Source organism: Astatotilapia calliptera, chromosome 23, assembly GCF_964374335.1.
Source record: "Astatotilapia calliptera chromosome 23, fAstCal68.1, whole genome shotgun sequence".
Taxonomy (NCBI): Eukaryota; Metazoa; Chordata; class Actinopteri; order Cichliformes; family Cichlidae; genus Astatotilapia; species Astatotilapia calliptera.
Window position 1 is genome coordinate 14,473,969 of NC_137443.1, and position 15,832 is coordinate 14,489,800.

At 40.8% G+C, this 15,832-nt stretch overlaps 2 protein-coding genes across 2 annotated transcripts; one reads left to right on the top strand and one right to left on the bottom strand.

Moving 5' to 3' along the window:
* The first annotated feature begins 683 nt into the window (after positions 1-683).
* dtymk (deoxythymidylate kinase (thymidylate kinase)) lies at positions 684-5,085 on the top strand. The gene is made up of 5 exons (XM_026158339.2): positions 684-1,113; positions 1,211-1,319; positions 3,496-3,586; positions 3,684-3,881; positions 4,759-5,085. The coding sequence occupies exons 1-5, from the start codon at positions 801-803 to the stop codon at positions 4,882-4,884; spliced, it is 837 nt and encodes a 278-aa protein (XP_026014124.1). The 5' UTR covers positions 684-800; the 3' UTR covers positions 4,885-5,085.
* atg4b (autophagy related 4B, cysteine peptidase) lies at positions 4,979-15,419 on the bottom strand. Its single transcript, XM_026158337.2, has 13 exons — positions 15,286-15,419; positions 12,283-12,384; positions 10,689-10,760; positions 10,505-10,603; positions 10,300-10,401; positions 10,133-10,205; positions 8,775-8,854; positions 8,295-8,491; positions 7,107-7,185; positions 6,818-6,963; positions 6,277-6,333; positions 6,078-6,171; positions 4,979-5,683 (listed from the first exon to the last, which is right to left on the bottom strand). The coding sequence occupies exons 1-13, from the start codon at positions 15,293-15,295 to the stop codon at positions 5,610-5,612; spliced, it is 1,185 nt and encodes a 394-aa protein (XP_026014122.1). The 5' UTR covers positions 15,296-15,419; the 3' UTR covers positions 4,979-5,609.
* Positions 15,420-15,832: the final 413 nt, after the last annotated feature.

The window sequence follows — 15,832 nt, forward strand, 5'->3', positions numbered from 1 at the left end:
TCATTCATCGTGTCAAAGGGAGTGAAACAGATTATTTCCCTCCATACTATCAGAAAAAGAAAGGTGTTGAATATCACCTTTTACAGGACCTGTGGGTATTTAGCTGGAATTAGTTTTAAGTGATCACCTTCATCCTGATGGGAGTGTTCCCTTCCAGGGTGCCACCGGACACAAAGGGACAAAAAAGGGATAGCAAACAATAAAAATATATAGTCTTTATGACCTCCAGCTCTAAAAAACAACTAAACAGTTATGGGACATTTTGTGTCTATTTGCTATCCAGCACCATTATCAAAACACCAAATCTGGGAATATCTTTTAAAACGACATCCAGACTATCAGATACCTGGAGAGTTAACGCCAACTCTTATAGGAGGGGTTGTCATCTTATTTCGCCGTATTATTACCTTATATAAATCAATCTCTAATATGAAGCATCTCAAGGAGATTGCTGTTGTGATTTGTTGAGATTTCAATCTGAGAGCGAACTTCGGGACACTGCACACTCACAGGTGAATCAGCCAGTAAATTGCCCTGTGCTAATAAAACGTGTTTTATTCAGCATAACTGTTGCTTGTGATTAAGTGTATGAAGTTCTAAGTACAGCCAAGGAAGTAGAGAGCAGTTTTCCATAGATATTGGAGCAGTTGTAGGAGTTTTCTTTCCTGCATTTTTGCTTTTCTTGGATATTCTAATTCAAACAGACTGACGGAGTATTTACACGGTGTTGTAGGCAAAATCTAAATGATCTGTGAAGGGGGATGATGGGTAAACAGTAGAGGGCAGCAGTCGGAGAGCTAATGGGCTGGCTGAAACGTGACGAAGTGAAACAGGAAGTGCGTCATTGTGTTTCCTTGTTGACGTTTTGTTTTAGGAAAAGGCGGCAAATGGTGATAGGGCATAGGTCTGTTTCTAGGGCTTGGCTTCAGTTTGTTCGTGGTTTCTGCAACGTTCACCGCAGCACTGACGGACAGTGGTCGGAGATGGCGGGTAAGAGAGGAGCGCTCATCGTGCTGGAGGGGGTGGACAGGGCCGGGAAGACCACGCAGTGCAGCAAGCTGGTTCAAGCTCTGCAGCAGAGCGGCAGGCCGGCTGAGATGATGAGATTCCCCGGTGAGAATGCTTTCCGTTTTTCACCGAAGGAGCTTAAAGTTCTCCTCTGGCTTTAACGTGTCTGACGTGTTGTCCCGGGGCGGTTTTCTTCATGCAGACAGGACCACGACGATCGGACAGCTGATTGGGGCTTACCTGGAGAACAAGAGTGATTTGGAGGACCACACGGTGCACTTGTTGTTCTCTGCAAACCGCTGGGAGATGGTGTAAGACTCTCTACGTTAGTGTGAACATATGTGCCAATGAAAATCTGTGTAAAAAAAAAAAAATCTCAGGTGTGTTCAGTACCTTTAATGAGGTCGGCTTCCTATTGGCTGCAAATCAGTGTCAGTGGACTGATCCTCGAGCTAACATGTAGGAAGTGACACGTTCCCAAGTTACTCTGATGACAGGCACTACAGGAGGAATGATACAGAGAAAATGGGAAGCAGTCCATGTTTGGACTTTTCAGTGCTTTAGGTTTACTTCATGCAGTCTTAAACAGGGGCGGATCTACAGGGGTGCCACCTCTTGCCACCACAAATTTGCATATGACAGTGTTGTTTATTAAAAGAAGCTAGCATTAACACCTTGAGCCTAGCTACAATTAACACTGAATATAAATTCTAAAACTGAATATACTGCATATTGTCAGGCCTGCAGGCCTGTGGTGTTTTGTGGCAGACAGACTACTTCACTGGCACAATCAATTTGTGTGGCATCTGATTGTTCTGTAAATGTCTTTGTTTACAAAATTTGTGCATAGGTTTTTAAAATGTACAATTTAATTTGCATTTCAAGTTATGAAAATAATTAACTAAACATGTTTGTGGTTTTTACAGTAAAAAATAAACTTTTGCTGACTCTGATTTCATATTTTTTTGTGATTTCAGATCACATGTATTATTACAGTATAGCAATGAAAAAATAACTGTAAATTCAGACATGTGAGGTTGTGCTGAAAATAATGATACCAAACTAAGCAAGGCAAAAAAAGATCAAGCTGTTATTAAAAAAATGGCAGTTATACCCTGGACCCCAGAGGGTTAACCTAATAAAACATGAAATATTAGGTTTAAATGTTTGGTGATAAATGTGTTGATGACAGTGCAGATTTCTGGCATTTTGTTTACATTCAAGCACAAAACAATCAGATTATTTCTGATATAAAAATGACTATGAAACGTAAGTTAGACTTGTGATTGTAAATGAACCGCCCCATGTTCTGTAGCTTTCTGGTTTTTATAGTTATTGGGCTACATTAATTTTTATTATATAGGCTATACACTACATAAAATCAAAATTCACATGTTTTATGTAACTGAAATATATAATTATGTGGGCTAAAGAAAATAGTTAAGTTATAGAATATATTTATATGAAAGGTGTATACTTATTGCAGTTAAATTATTTTAATCATATATAATGCATTTTACAGAATGTAACACCTGCATATGTGTAAAACAAAATGTCTTTGCCTAAACACTAATGGTCTGGCTCAACTGGAGACACCAGGCTAATAAAACCCAACAGTGTGATCAGCAGCTGGACGAGTGTTTTAATGTCAGGTGTAAAACCTAAAGCAGACAAACGGGTGGATGAAGACGGAGCAAAGATTTCTGATCTTGTCTTTCTTTTAAAAAAGATGAAGGGACAAATTCTGAGCAAAACGCTAACAAAGCAGAAACCCAGTGATTTGTATTGATGGCTTTGTTTAATTTATTTCAGTAGCATTTTTTTTTTGTGTAGAAAAACTCAGATGTTAGTTTTTATAGGACACCCCAGAAAGTTCATTGTGAATTTTATGAATCAATAGCTTATTACGTGTGAATTTGTTTTTTTTAAATAATGTACACTTACTAAAAGAAAAGTCATGATTTGCAGATAATTGTAGCAGTTTGATCCTCTTGAGATCAAACTGGGCTGCCTGTGGCACGTGAATTAAAATGGTTTGAGACCCTGTAACACAGGCTTTGAGCCTTATGGCTGAACGGACTCTGTTTATTGATGCACAACTAAATATTTCCTAAATCAATATCACATTTTTAAGGTTTCCTAAAAAGTAAAATCATTCTATGAAAAAAATCAGTTAGTGCTTCCCACCTCAGAATCAGCTGATTTATTTTTTTACAGCAAGTTTAGTACAATTAGATAAGCCATGTTCATTTTTTTTACTTCATGCTATGAATGTTATAAATCACAGGTCCTTAAAAGTGCATAGTGGTGAGTTCAGTTTCACGCTTTTTTTTAATTATTTGCATTGGTTCCTTCTCCAGTTTTTTAAGTGCAAATGGACTGATTGGCAAACACGACAGCAAACACTGCTGGTTGTATCAAATGTGCTGACATTTTTGTTTCATTTCCTTTAAGTCTTTACACAGCCTAACAGATTCTAATCCACAGGCCTTTAATGAAGAAGAAGCTGGAGCAAGGCATCACTCTGGTTGTAGACAGGTATGCTTTCTCTGGAGTTGCTTTCACCAGCGCTAAGCCGGTAAGTGCATTTATTCTGCTTTTCAAACTCCATCCATCAGTTCGGTATTGCAACATGCAGTCGAGCGTGACAGATAGAGGTTTTTTGTCTTCTTCAGGGCTTCCGCCTGGACTGGTGCATGCAGCCTGATGTGGGACTGCCAAAGCCAGACCTCGTAATGTTTCTGCAGCTGAACCCGGCCGAGGCTGCTCTCAGAGGACAGTTTGGGCAAGAGAGATACGAGACGAGCGTCTTCCAAAGAACAGTGCAACAGCGGTTTGAACAGCTGATGAAGGATCAGACAGTAAACTGGCAGGTATGAGGGAAGCCTGAATGGAAGATTTATTCCGACAGGATGTTTAAAACGGGGATGCATCGGGCCGATATCTGTGTGATCAGGTGCCACCTGTCAGCTGCAAAGCACCGCCTAAACTCTATTTCGTGCCTGCGACACCAACAGCTTTTCTTCATGTCTTTATAGTTGCACTGGCTTCCTTTTCCTGATCAGTCTGTGCCATCACATACAGTAATGTATCATGTTACCACCTCCAGGGTTATTTTACTCCACCTGTCTTCATCAGGTCCACTCCACACTGACAGGTGTTGGTGAGAGTATAAAGCTTGACTTGCACTGCAACGACTGAAGTGAATAAATACTGTGAACAATGAGAGTATGCTTTATCTTACTTTATCTTGGGCCTAGTGTTATTTATTGTTCTAGAAATAAGAATTCAGAATGTGAATTCTTGGATAGTTTTCATTTTTACAAAGTTATGAAAGCAGTCCGAGGTTCTCTTATGGGGCTTTCACACAGGACGTATCATGCACCGAGCTGTGCTCACTACTAGAATCAGCGAGCTGCAGAGCAAAGAGCTAAACAGGCAAAGCTTCACCACCGTTAAACTCCACAGCCGCATCTATTTGGATGGAAACCCGTTTCCAAGGAAGTCTTTTCCTCCTGTGGTTCTGATATGAACTTTTCCACTCTGTCTGCTGGATGTCTTCTTTCTACTTTAGTGCAATCCAAGTTTATATTTGCTGAACTGTGGCAGCGGTGTCTGCAAGCACTCCAATGCTGCCTCCTGTGTGAAAGCACCTCCACAGTCTCTTCGTTGCATCTTATTAACGTTAAACTATCTGGAAAAAGACTAAAGTCGCCGATTTGTTCTAATTATCGAAATTTTCTTCCACAGGTGATCGATGCAGCACAGAATATTGAAAATGTTCACAAAGACATCACAGCCCACAGCCTCAATGCCATCAACAAAGCACAGAACCTGCCGCTCGGAGAGCTCTGGAGTGAAACTCTTCAAAACTAAAGTCCTCTCCTGCACCCCACAAACTTCATCCCACACGTTTACTTGAGTAAAATATTACGTCCCACACTTGTACAAGTCAAGAGAGCTATACAAATTGAAATTCAGCTCTTTTTATTTTTGCTTTTTTCATTCTTTTACATAACTATTGTTCTGTCACCTGCCTATATACTGCTTTGATTAAATAAATAATCTTCCAATGGATGAGTGTATATGTTTCAGACTTGGCGAGGATACAACTAAGACAACTTGTCTTCAGATTTGACTAAATTTGGTTTCGTTACAGGCTGTTACAGACGTCAGTTATTAGTGACAAACCGCGTAAGCCGTGGGCATCATGACCGCACCGTGTTTCTACACAACATAAAACTGTTATGGCAATTTTACTAATGGAGTCAGGGAAAGGCACCATATCACTTCAGAAGAAACATTTAAAAGTGTTAAGACTTAAATGGAAACACGTGTATGTGAAGATGTGCATACAGAATTTATCCTGAGCTCCTGCTACAGCTCCCCTCCACACCCCTTCCCTCCCCTCCCTCAGGCAGTCTCAATGATGGAGCATTCGGAGGCTGTGTGCCACACACTGACTACACCACTGGAGCTGGACTGGCTCAAGAGTTTTCCAGTTCACGTTCCTTCACTCAGGCTTCCCTTCTGATTCAGAGAAGACACGGTGAATCTTCCGTCCGCCATCGAGAACAGCAAATCATTGTTCGTTATGTTCGTCACAGGGAAAGGATTTCAAATTCCTCGTCCTCTGAATCGAAGAATCGCTCCAACCTGTCTGAGTCTGAGAAATCTGCAAAGGAAAATTTTAAAGAAAATTTAAAATTAATGTTTATTAACTCTGTGAGTTAAGACTCCAGAAACAGTGTTTTATTTATCTTTAGGGGGATTCACACATCTTCCTTGCTGTCATGCATTTTCTTGTTTGGTGAGCTTTACGACCAATCAGTGTAGCATTATTGCCACTGGCCCCCCTCTTAAAGGGGGGTAAAAAAACAAAAAAAACAAACATTTTTTGTTTGGGGGGTTTTTTGTTAACGCCCATCAAAAACTAACTTTTCTTACCAAAACGTCCTCTTGCTTTTTTTTCTCCCAAAAGAAAGAGCTAAAGAGTAGCTACAACACTCCCCTCACAGAGTTGAATTCGTTTTTAGCATATTTAAGAAAATAATTTGCAGTATATTTACCAGGAGTAAGGTTAAGGGTGTCCACGCTGACCATATGAGAGGGCTGGCTGTCTACGAGTTCGAACATAGGCAGGGTCCCTCTGTTGCAGGACAGCTACAAGACAAGGACAATTATTTTTGCGATATTCCAAAAACACAGCGATGCCTTTATTAAGTTGTAATAAACAAAAATTAATGTTACAGACAGAGAGAGACACACCCTTCTTATGCGCATACACCAGTCATCAAACTCATCCTCTGTTCTGCAGAAGAAACCCTGGAAGAGCACAGAAAACACATTTATGTCTAACTATTAATATTCATATCTGCACACAACAGCCTGTGTGTCATCCGATATGTTGTTCTGTTGATTGTTGTATCAGCCGGAGGCACTTCTGAAAGGTCTTTGGCAGCATCTGGACACAGTATGACATTTTTTCCAAGCCCATCGTTATTCCACTAGCTCTTTACATGCCTCCACTACCTTATCAGGCTCTTTCATACTTTCCAACAAATGCTGGACAAACTTGGGATGAGATCTGTTAACATTTGTTAACCTAATGGAAGGTTCAGCTATGGATCTTTTTCTTTAGTAAGTGGGTAATCTGTTTTCCCCTTTATTATCCTCTTTACTGTACGGAGGAAAATACTGTCAGACATAAACTACTCCGTGGCGCAAAAAAAGGTTGGGGACCGCTGGTCTAAGAGACGAAGACTGTTCTAAGAGCTCTGCACTGTCAAACTCTCCCTGGCAGTCCTACCGCTGCGATGGATGGGTCCAGTTCACAGATGTGCATGCGACAGGGTGGGTGCTGGCAGTGGTACGTCTCATCGGGGACCTGACTGTCTTCAGACGGCTCCACTGCAGGCTGTGTGGTGTGTGGGTCTAAATAGATGAGTTCTTCTCCTGGGGACAAAAACACGTGTTCAGACCCAAGCGGGTAACTTAATGAAGGTGTTTAAGAAGAGAAGGAAAAAAAAGAATCACATGATGAACATGAGCTGTTTAGAATGCACAGTTTATTTCACAAACACAGAGACTAGACATACCGACATAACCAATGAAGTAATGGGCACTGTTGGGTTTTCCCCCAATAACACCAAGGGACTGAGGCAGCATGAAGCATTGCTGTGAAAAGAGACAAGAGGGTTTATCTCACCCCAGCTGTGGCTGAATTTGGCTTATATATATATATATATATATACACCATGCTGGCACTGAATGTCTCCTTAAAATCCCTTTCCCTAAATTAAAATCTATGATAACTTAACGGGAGTTTTATTCAGGTACCGTTCTTGCATTGTTGATCCCATAATGCTGTCAGTCATGAGGGGTCATTAAATTAATAATGAAGCTTTTTATTTCCGTTTCAGCTGAACAGAGATGTGCTTTTTACTCCATGTGTTAGACGCTGGGATTGAGAAGCGGGCAGTGGGAGGCCGTACATAAATTCTACAGCACTGAGATTATTGAATCTGTGGAAGTGGCTTGTAATTCTGGAAGTGGATAGAGATTTAAATTAGCAGAAGCTGCTTTTGAATACTTTTGTATCTTGGCACTGCTGATGAATTATTTATCTTGTTCCCAAACAGGCATCTGCACTACCCACAACCCTTTTAGAGTTTTAGTACGGATAAAAGTCAGGCACACGGAGACTACATCCATTATCTGACTGAAAAGCCGAGGACACTACATGCTCAGACTGTCGTAACTTTTAAATAGTTATTTTCCTGGTCACTAACATAAAAGAGCATCCAAAGACAGACATCCTGCATGACTTTCTGACTGGTGGTTGGTCACACTTGCTCCAGGCTCCAGTTGCCTAGGTAACCGTCTGTAAATGTGTGTACCAAGCTGTTGCGTGTCAGTCAACTGTATCATTTGCTCTCATTGGTTGTCATTTCCCTTGCCTTGTAGTTTAGAATAGTTTTGCCTGAGCCCACTTTAATTCACCAACAGTTATATCAGCTGTAGTCTGGGCTCAGTGTCATTGATTTCTAAGGTCTCTACGCTGCTACTTCCTTCATGTGTGATTCTCCTTAACAGTATTGGATTTCTGATTTCTAAATGCCTCACATTCTACAGTTCGTCATTATGTCATTTCTTTGTGGTTATCTGTCATTTTTCCCATTTTGCAAATCACATCTGCACTGACAGTGCTCATTTTTCATGATACAGTGGCCATAACTACTCACAGAATTAGTTGTGTCATTATGCTGTACATGCTAGTTTCTCACCTTGAGGGTATCAATGTAGGCATCATTTATATCGCTCAGGCCCAGCCTGAGGGGGATGAGCAGTACCAGAGGTCTCCAGAGCGCCGTCTCCTCCTCAGCCATGGCACACGCTCCCTCCAGGCATCCATTAAGCTCCCCAACTCCCTCCGATTCTCCATAGGCTCCTGCAGCATCCAGCCAGGGCATGCAAAGGCGCTCTACAGAAAAATGATCACAAAAACCAGAAAATTACTCAGATTACTGTCGACCATGCTGCCAGTACATTACAGTGAAGGAAAACTACACCAGATACAAATTAGGTCTGTGTAGAGTTATGCTGCTACTGGTAAATTAAGTAGCAGCATAACTCTGTCTTTGGATGAACTTGGTTTCTTTGCAGAGACTCATATCAATCTGTAGATGTTTACACACAGAAACTGTTAGATTTGGTCAAACAGGAACTGTGTAAACAGTCCACAGTTGCAACACAGCTGCACTCACTGATCTCCTCGATGACCACAGTGTTGTCCATCGCCACGTGTACAACTACTTTGCTCCACGTATCAAACACCGCCAGCTTCCTGAAAGCAAAACAGCACAGTCACACGTTTTAATTTTACCCCAGCGCTCCAAAACACTAGAGAACTGCCCACCCTCTGGACTTCCTGGTCCACTGGGAGGTTTGTGAGCCAGTCTGATGGAGGTGTAAATTTCATGGGGCAAACAGGAAATTTTTCATCAAGTTTCAAAACATGGTGGTTCCGTGTTTCTAACGTTTTTGTGTTTTGGGTTTTGATTAGCGTGAAATACGATTCTGAGACTATATGTGATGTCAGAGCACCGTAATTCACTTTAGCAGCAAACTCCTGACAGCAACACTTTTGACAATCCGAATCAGCGCTTTCTTTTACATCCATATGAGTTACCCCTCAGACATAAAAGGGTTATGGGGTATAGACGTCACCCCGCTGGGCAAGTGGCGTGGACACCAAAGTTGTGAATGAGATATCTCCAAAACAAGTCGATGTAGGACTTTGAAAGGCAGGTGCATCTATGAAAAATCTCAAACCAGTACAAATACTGGTGACCTTGAACTCAAGGTCAAGTTCAGACATCAACGGGTAGACCTGGTGACCGGCAGTATGTTTATTTGTTTGGAAAATGTACACCAAAGGGGTACTTCATGTTAGAAATGATTAACCAACCAATCAGCATCCATTGGGAGACTGGATGTTTACATTTAAATTTAGATGTTTACTGAAAAATGTATTTTTTTTCTAGAACTAATTGTAAGGAACTATTTTAGCTGGTGTTACATATAAAAGTCAACTTAAAGGAATTTGAATTGCAAATAATAAAAATACCACACTGGTATGCTGCACACTAAGTGATATCAGAGTGGGATATTTCATTGGGGGTTTTTACTCAGCTTTTTTTTTCCTGTTCTTACCAGGATTCTTTTCGATTTCCCTGCAGTAGTGATAAATGTCTGAAAAATGAAAATAAATGGCTGACCGATGAGCAGAAAAACTATAGTCCAGAAAATGCTAATGGATTAAAGACCAACAAGTAGCAAGTCAAGAATTACCCCATAAACTTGAGAGCAGCAGAAATGCACTAAAAATGTTTAAGGCCTTAAAGACACAAATAATGTGTGCTTAAGAGAAATGCTGAACACAAAAACTGTTGTTTGCTCACAAAAATGCTGCACAGCACAGCTTTAATCTTTAATTTACAGAGCACAGAGCCAGTAATTCCTTTGTTCCAGCTTTCAAAATGCGGGGATTTCTTGCTCATTTTGGCTTTGTGTGTTTGCGTGAAGTCCACAATGGACCCTTGTGGTACTTTCCTGTACTTACTTTAGAACCTGGGCAACTGTGTTTGGTCCATACCACTGGCCAATAGGCTTTCCCTCTCCAACTCCCATTTGAGCTGCAGCATTTAATAAGAACAGAAGAAGAATTTCCTGTGAAGTCTTTCACTCAAGCCTCGGTGTAACTGGAATGGTTTGAAGCTCACTACTTACCAATTTGATGGATGGAATAATAGCTGTCTTTTTTGTCGATGAAGGCGTTGAGAAGACTGATGTACTCCTCTCTTTGTTTCTGGCCTTTGGCCCATCTCCAATCTGAAAACAAAAAGGTCAGTTATGAAATCTGTCAAAAACAAGCCTCGTTTCAATTCACTGGAGACGGGCTGTTGGTGCCACGCAGAGATAAAGTCCGCCTTACCTCTTCCTAAATGTCTGCACACCAAGGCCTCGCCCAGAATCATCTGGCCACACCGTAACATACATCCCCACCCCGTGTCTGATGTTGGTCCGGTCCCCCCTGTAACAGATTCATGGGTCACCCATAACGCCTTTTGATAGCCAGAGGTCACATTAGAAATGTGTGACAAAAGACCAGAACTGACCAATCGGTGGGAAGTTTTTTCTGTATGTGAACCACAGGCGTGAAGTGACATCTGATAAAATCTCATCTTTCTCTACAATACAGACATCGGCATATTACAACATATCCACATCATAATGACAAAACAGAGTGGCTGACTTTGTGATGTGTTTCGTAGGTAGAGCTGGGCGATACGAGATTTTTTCATATCACGATATGTTTTTTTCATTTCAGGCGATAACGATATATATCACGATATAAGCCAAATAACTATATTTGTAAGATTTAAATGTGCCGTTGCTCACAAGTAAAATGTGAAATAATCAGCAGCTTGTTTTTATTTAAATATTTATTTCCCATAATAAGTTCAACAGGGTAGATGTACTTAAGGAACATGAGACTTTTTCAGATAAATAAAGGCAAATATTGCAAACTACACAAAAGGCAGCCGCTAAAGCGTTTAAGTTTCAAAATAGAACAAACGAAACAGACTAAATTGTCAATTCCACTTAGAAACAAAATATTAATTCTAAAAATAAATCTTAGTTTGTTTTACAGAAGAACAGACAAAACTGACTAACTTTTGTCAATATCAAATAAACTGAGAACTAAAAGGAAATTCTCAATCTCTCCTTGTTGTATAGCTGAGCTTTTCAAACAGTTTTAACAGTTACTTTAGTCTGACAAAAGCCGAATGACGAATTAGCGCTTCCAGTCAGAGACTGAGGCTACGTCCACACGTACACGGGTATTTTTGAAAACTGAGATTTTCCGTTTTCGTTTTAAAAAATAATCCCGTCCACACATAAAGGCAGAAATGAAGGAAAACGCTGCTATGAACATGCCAAAGCAGCAGGTGGCGCTAGATTCCTAACCGTGCAGAAATGTTGGCCAATCAGAAGTCTAGAAGCCTCGGTGGGAAAAAGTAAACAAAGCTGGGGCATAGAAGCAGAACCGAGTCGTATGTGTGGAGGGACAGTAACTGTGTGTATATGTAAGCATTTAAACACTGCAGAGAGTAGAATTAACAGTAACAGTATTGTAGAAATTCATTTCACCGAAACAATAACGTGGCGCACAGTGTGACGCATGCACCAGTTTATTGTATTTCCAGACTTGCTTTCGGCACAATTTACAGTGCACGCTACTCTGTTTTTTGTCAGACTTGAAATAGCCGAAATACCTTCACACTACGGAACTTCTATGGCTCTTCCGTTCGACAATCTCTCCGGCGTTGGAACCATCATCTGTTTTCTCTTCGGTCACGCTCGGTTGATTTTTCTAGTCGGCACACTCATTTCCTCCATTACGCGCTGGCTCCATTACCCGCTGGCTGCTTCCCAAACAAACACACGTGCGGCTTGGCACTTGTGCTGTACATAACAAGTCACGCGACGTGACGCTGCGGCTGTGATTGGTTCGGCTCTGCGCTACGTAATTTGTATTGGCTGACCTTTTTTTTTTTTTTTTAAGAGGACAAGAGCGGTGAAGTCTATCGCGATAGTTAAATTTCTCTATCGAGTAAAAGTTATATCGCGATACATATCGTTATCGTTCTATCGCCCAGCTCTATTCGTAGGTATTGAAATTTTCATGCGAGAAGATTCAAGTCCCACCTGTGAGTGCATTGTATTCTTTGCCCAAGATCCACACAGGCTCCGAGGTCTCGGGAAAATCTTCAAACTCAACAAATCGAAGTGTGTCGTATGTCAAGGTAGCTGCAAAAAAAAAAAAAAAAAAAAAGGAGGAGGAGTCTGAGGGAAGATAAAGCTGTTTTCACAACTCAACTCGGGCAGCTTACACGCTGACAGCTGAGGTGGTTTATCTCTTGCTGTGCAGTGCATGTGAGTGAGGACCATATTCAGACTTGTCAATAAATGTCAGGTGATCACCAGCATTATCACAGGCCAATTATTGCAGCTGATAAACATGAACCTATCTCTCAGGGAGTTCAGATGGAGTATCCATTAGTTGCTGGAGTGAACTCTAAACCACATCCAGGAACAAAAATTTGGGGGCTTTTAAGAAACTGATTAAATCAAGTGTTCACATTTGTTGCAGTGTCCTGCCTTTAAGCACTTAATATCCAAACCATTCAATTCAATTTATATAGCACCTAAATCCCAACAACACTTGCCTCAAGGCACGTGAAACTGTAAGGTAAAGACCACACAATAACACAGAAAATCTCAGCAATCAGGCGACCCACTATGATTTAGCACTTGGTGACAGCGGAAAGGAAAATCTCCATTTTTACAGGAAAAAACCTCTTGTTTGTAGTAACTTCTCTAAGTCAACATATAATCTTCTGCAGACTGCCTGCCATGCACAGGATCAGCAATCCAAAGCAATGGACAGTGCACAAGAGAAGTGAAGGGAGTGCATGCAGGACGGAGTGGGTGGAGAAGTGTCTGAAGTGGTTTATGTCAAATGGGTAGCAGAAAGAACAAAAGGGAAGGTTAAGAAGATGGTAGTGAGACCTGCTGAGATGCATGGTTTTGAGACTGTGGCACTGATGAAAAAACAGGCCGGTGATCTGGAGGTGGCAGAGCTGAAGATGTGAAGACGCTAGATTTTCATTGGGCGTGACCAGGATGGATGAGATTAGGAACACATACATCAAAAGGGCAGCGTACATGTCACAGTTGGGAGACAAACTGTAAAAGTAAGGCTGTGAAGGTTTTTGACATGTGCAGTTGAGAGACAACAGATATGTGGGCAAAAGATGTAGAAGGCTGAAAAAAGGAAGAAGACAAAAGATGTGATTTATGGATGTAGTGAGAGAGGACATGGAGATGATTGGTGTGACAGAAGTGGATGGAAGACATAGTGTGAGATGGAGGTAGATTATCTAACATGAGGACTCCTAAAAGAAACAGTCGAAAGAAAGAAAAACACTGCCACAAGACCAGGATAACCTGTATTTGTTTAGAGTCAGGTTAATGTGGTTAACGACTGTCTATTTGCTTCTTACGATTGCTCACTGCTTACATAACACGCACAGCGAAATTCCCTAAAAAAATTATTCTCAATTAAGTTTTTTCCTGTTTAGTTAACCCCAATCTGAACCAGCCTATCTAAGCATAATCTAGCACACCCTCTAAAACAACCAGAAAACTGCCTTTTGAGTCATGAGCAGCTAGTAACCACCAAGAAAATGTATGAAGCTGAATTAAACTCTGGAAGTAGCAGCCTTGCTGGGAGCTAGGAGCAAAGAGCAAGTACCATCTGGATCCTGTAAGCCTCTGGTGCTTCATTTTAAATGTGAAACAAAGTTGGAGACAGCAAGTCAATCAATATTTGAAAGACAGGTATGGAGAGATCACTTTTATATTGAGAGGACTTTATTTTGAAAGGCCATGCCACTTGAGTCAGTGAAAAACACTCATCCATCAGTCTGAAAATGATTCTTCCGTGCTCGTACTTTAATTTCAGAGTCAGATAATTTTACTGATCCAAAAAAAGCAATTCATTTGCAACTTACCTACACAACCTACTTGCAAAATAGCAATAGTGAAGAAGATGGACTAAAAATACATAATAGATTGACAAAGAAATGTGTATAAAAATTAGCAATCATAAAACCAAGTTATTCTAAATGACCACTGCAAAAGTTAAGGGATTTAATAGCTGATACAATGAAGGATTTTAAATATCTCTACTTGTTCTACAGTGGGTTACAAGGTAGTAACGACCTGTTACTTCCTGAACACAAGAGATAAAACTTGGTCATGATGTTTAATAATAAGTGAGCACAAATTTCTCTGCCTAACCAGCGTGATTTTGGAGCAAGTGCTAACAATGCTGCTGAGGGAGTTTCTATCATTAAAAGCTAAAAACATTAAACGAGCAGATACAAGGAACTGTTAAGGGACTTTCAATAACTGAATAACAAAAAAAACATAAAATTTAATTTTTGTCCCTAAAGACTTGATGAGGATGGTCAATGTCCAACCACAATAACAGGCTAGATTCAGGCTTCTCACTGCAGCTGGAAACACTGCGCTCAAAGACAAGATAAACTTCAGTAAAACAGTAACAAACATCAATAAATGATCGAGTTCTTATTAAAAACAGCATAAAACTCCCATTAAACCTGTTATCAGACACTAGAAAATATCTTAACATGCCTTAATATTCCCACCGAGCTTTAAAAATACGTGTTGCCCACATAACTAACAAGAGTCAGGCTAACAGCAGCTTGATAACCGATGTGATGGTGACAGCGCATCAGCAGGGATGCTCATCTTGGGCGTAACAAAACGTTAGCTAAAAAGTCCAAAGATGTATAGAGGACAAACTATTTAGAACAACATATGGCATCACAAGAAACGACACCTTAATAAATGTTTTGTGATGACACCACAAGTTGTCAAAGCGGGAATCCCGCAGATTTAGCAACAGTAGCAGCAAGCTAACGATAATTAGCAGTTAGCTTTAGTCATCACTTTAGCAGCTAGCGTCACCGAGGCAGGCTGCCAGCTGGCGACGCTGATCCCAAAGCGGCAGAGCAGAAGTGCCACCGCCAGGTGTTAAAGAGTGATGCTGTAGTCATTATAACTTCTAACGAGATTGCTAAGGGAGTAAAATATCATATTTTCCTGTAAAATCTCGCTTACCTGCATCCATCCCGACGGTCTTCACCCGATCTTGTTTGTTGTTCTCTGCACTCGGACACGCTGGACCAATGGGAAGAGAAACCTGCTGCGGAATCCGGAAACAGCCGGGACGTTTCTGTCAATATCCAATCGAATCTGGCGAGGCGGCTTTAAGACCAATCGGGAGTGCGTGACGTATCCATCCCGTGGAAAGCGGTTTCATGGTGCGTTCACGTACACAAATAAACACCAAAGGTGCGTTCAGGAGAGACCCTTATTTCCCTGCTGTATATAACCAACTGAATGTCAAAACATCTGAAGAGACACGGTCTTTAGAGGTTTATATGGAACCTAATTAAAAAATAAACCCAACTGTTAGAAAATATAGACTTATAAATGATGAAAATTGTAGTAGTGTAGAAGAGTGTAGGTAAATGGGCTGTAAACAGCTTACATCAAGTCAAATGAGGCCAAATTATTTTCTGAAAGGTTTCCCTGTGAATGAAGACCCCAAAATCAGACTTTATTTATTATAAGAGATATTTCACAGTTTAACACAAATAACTGC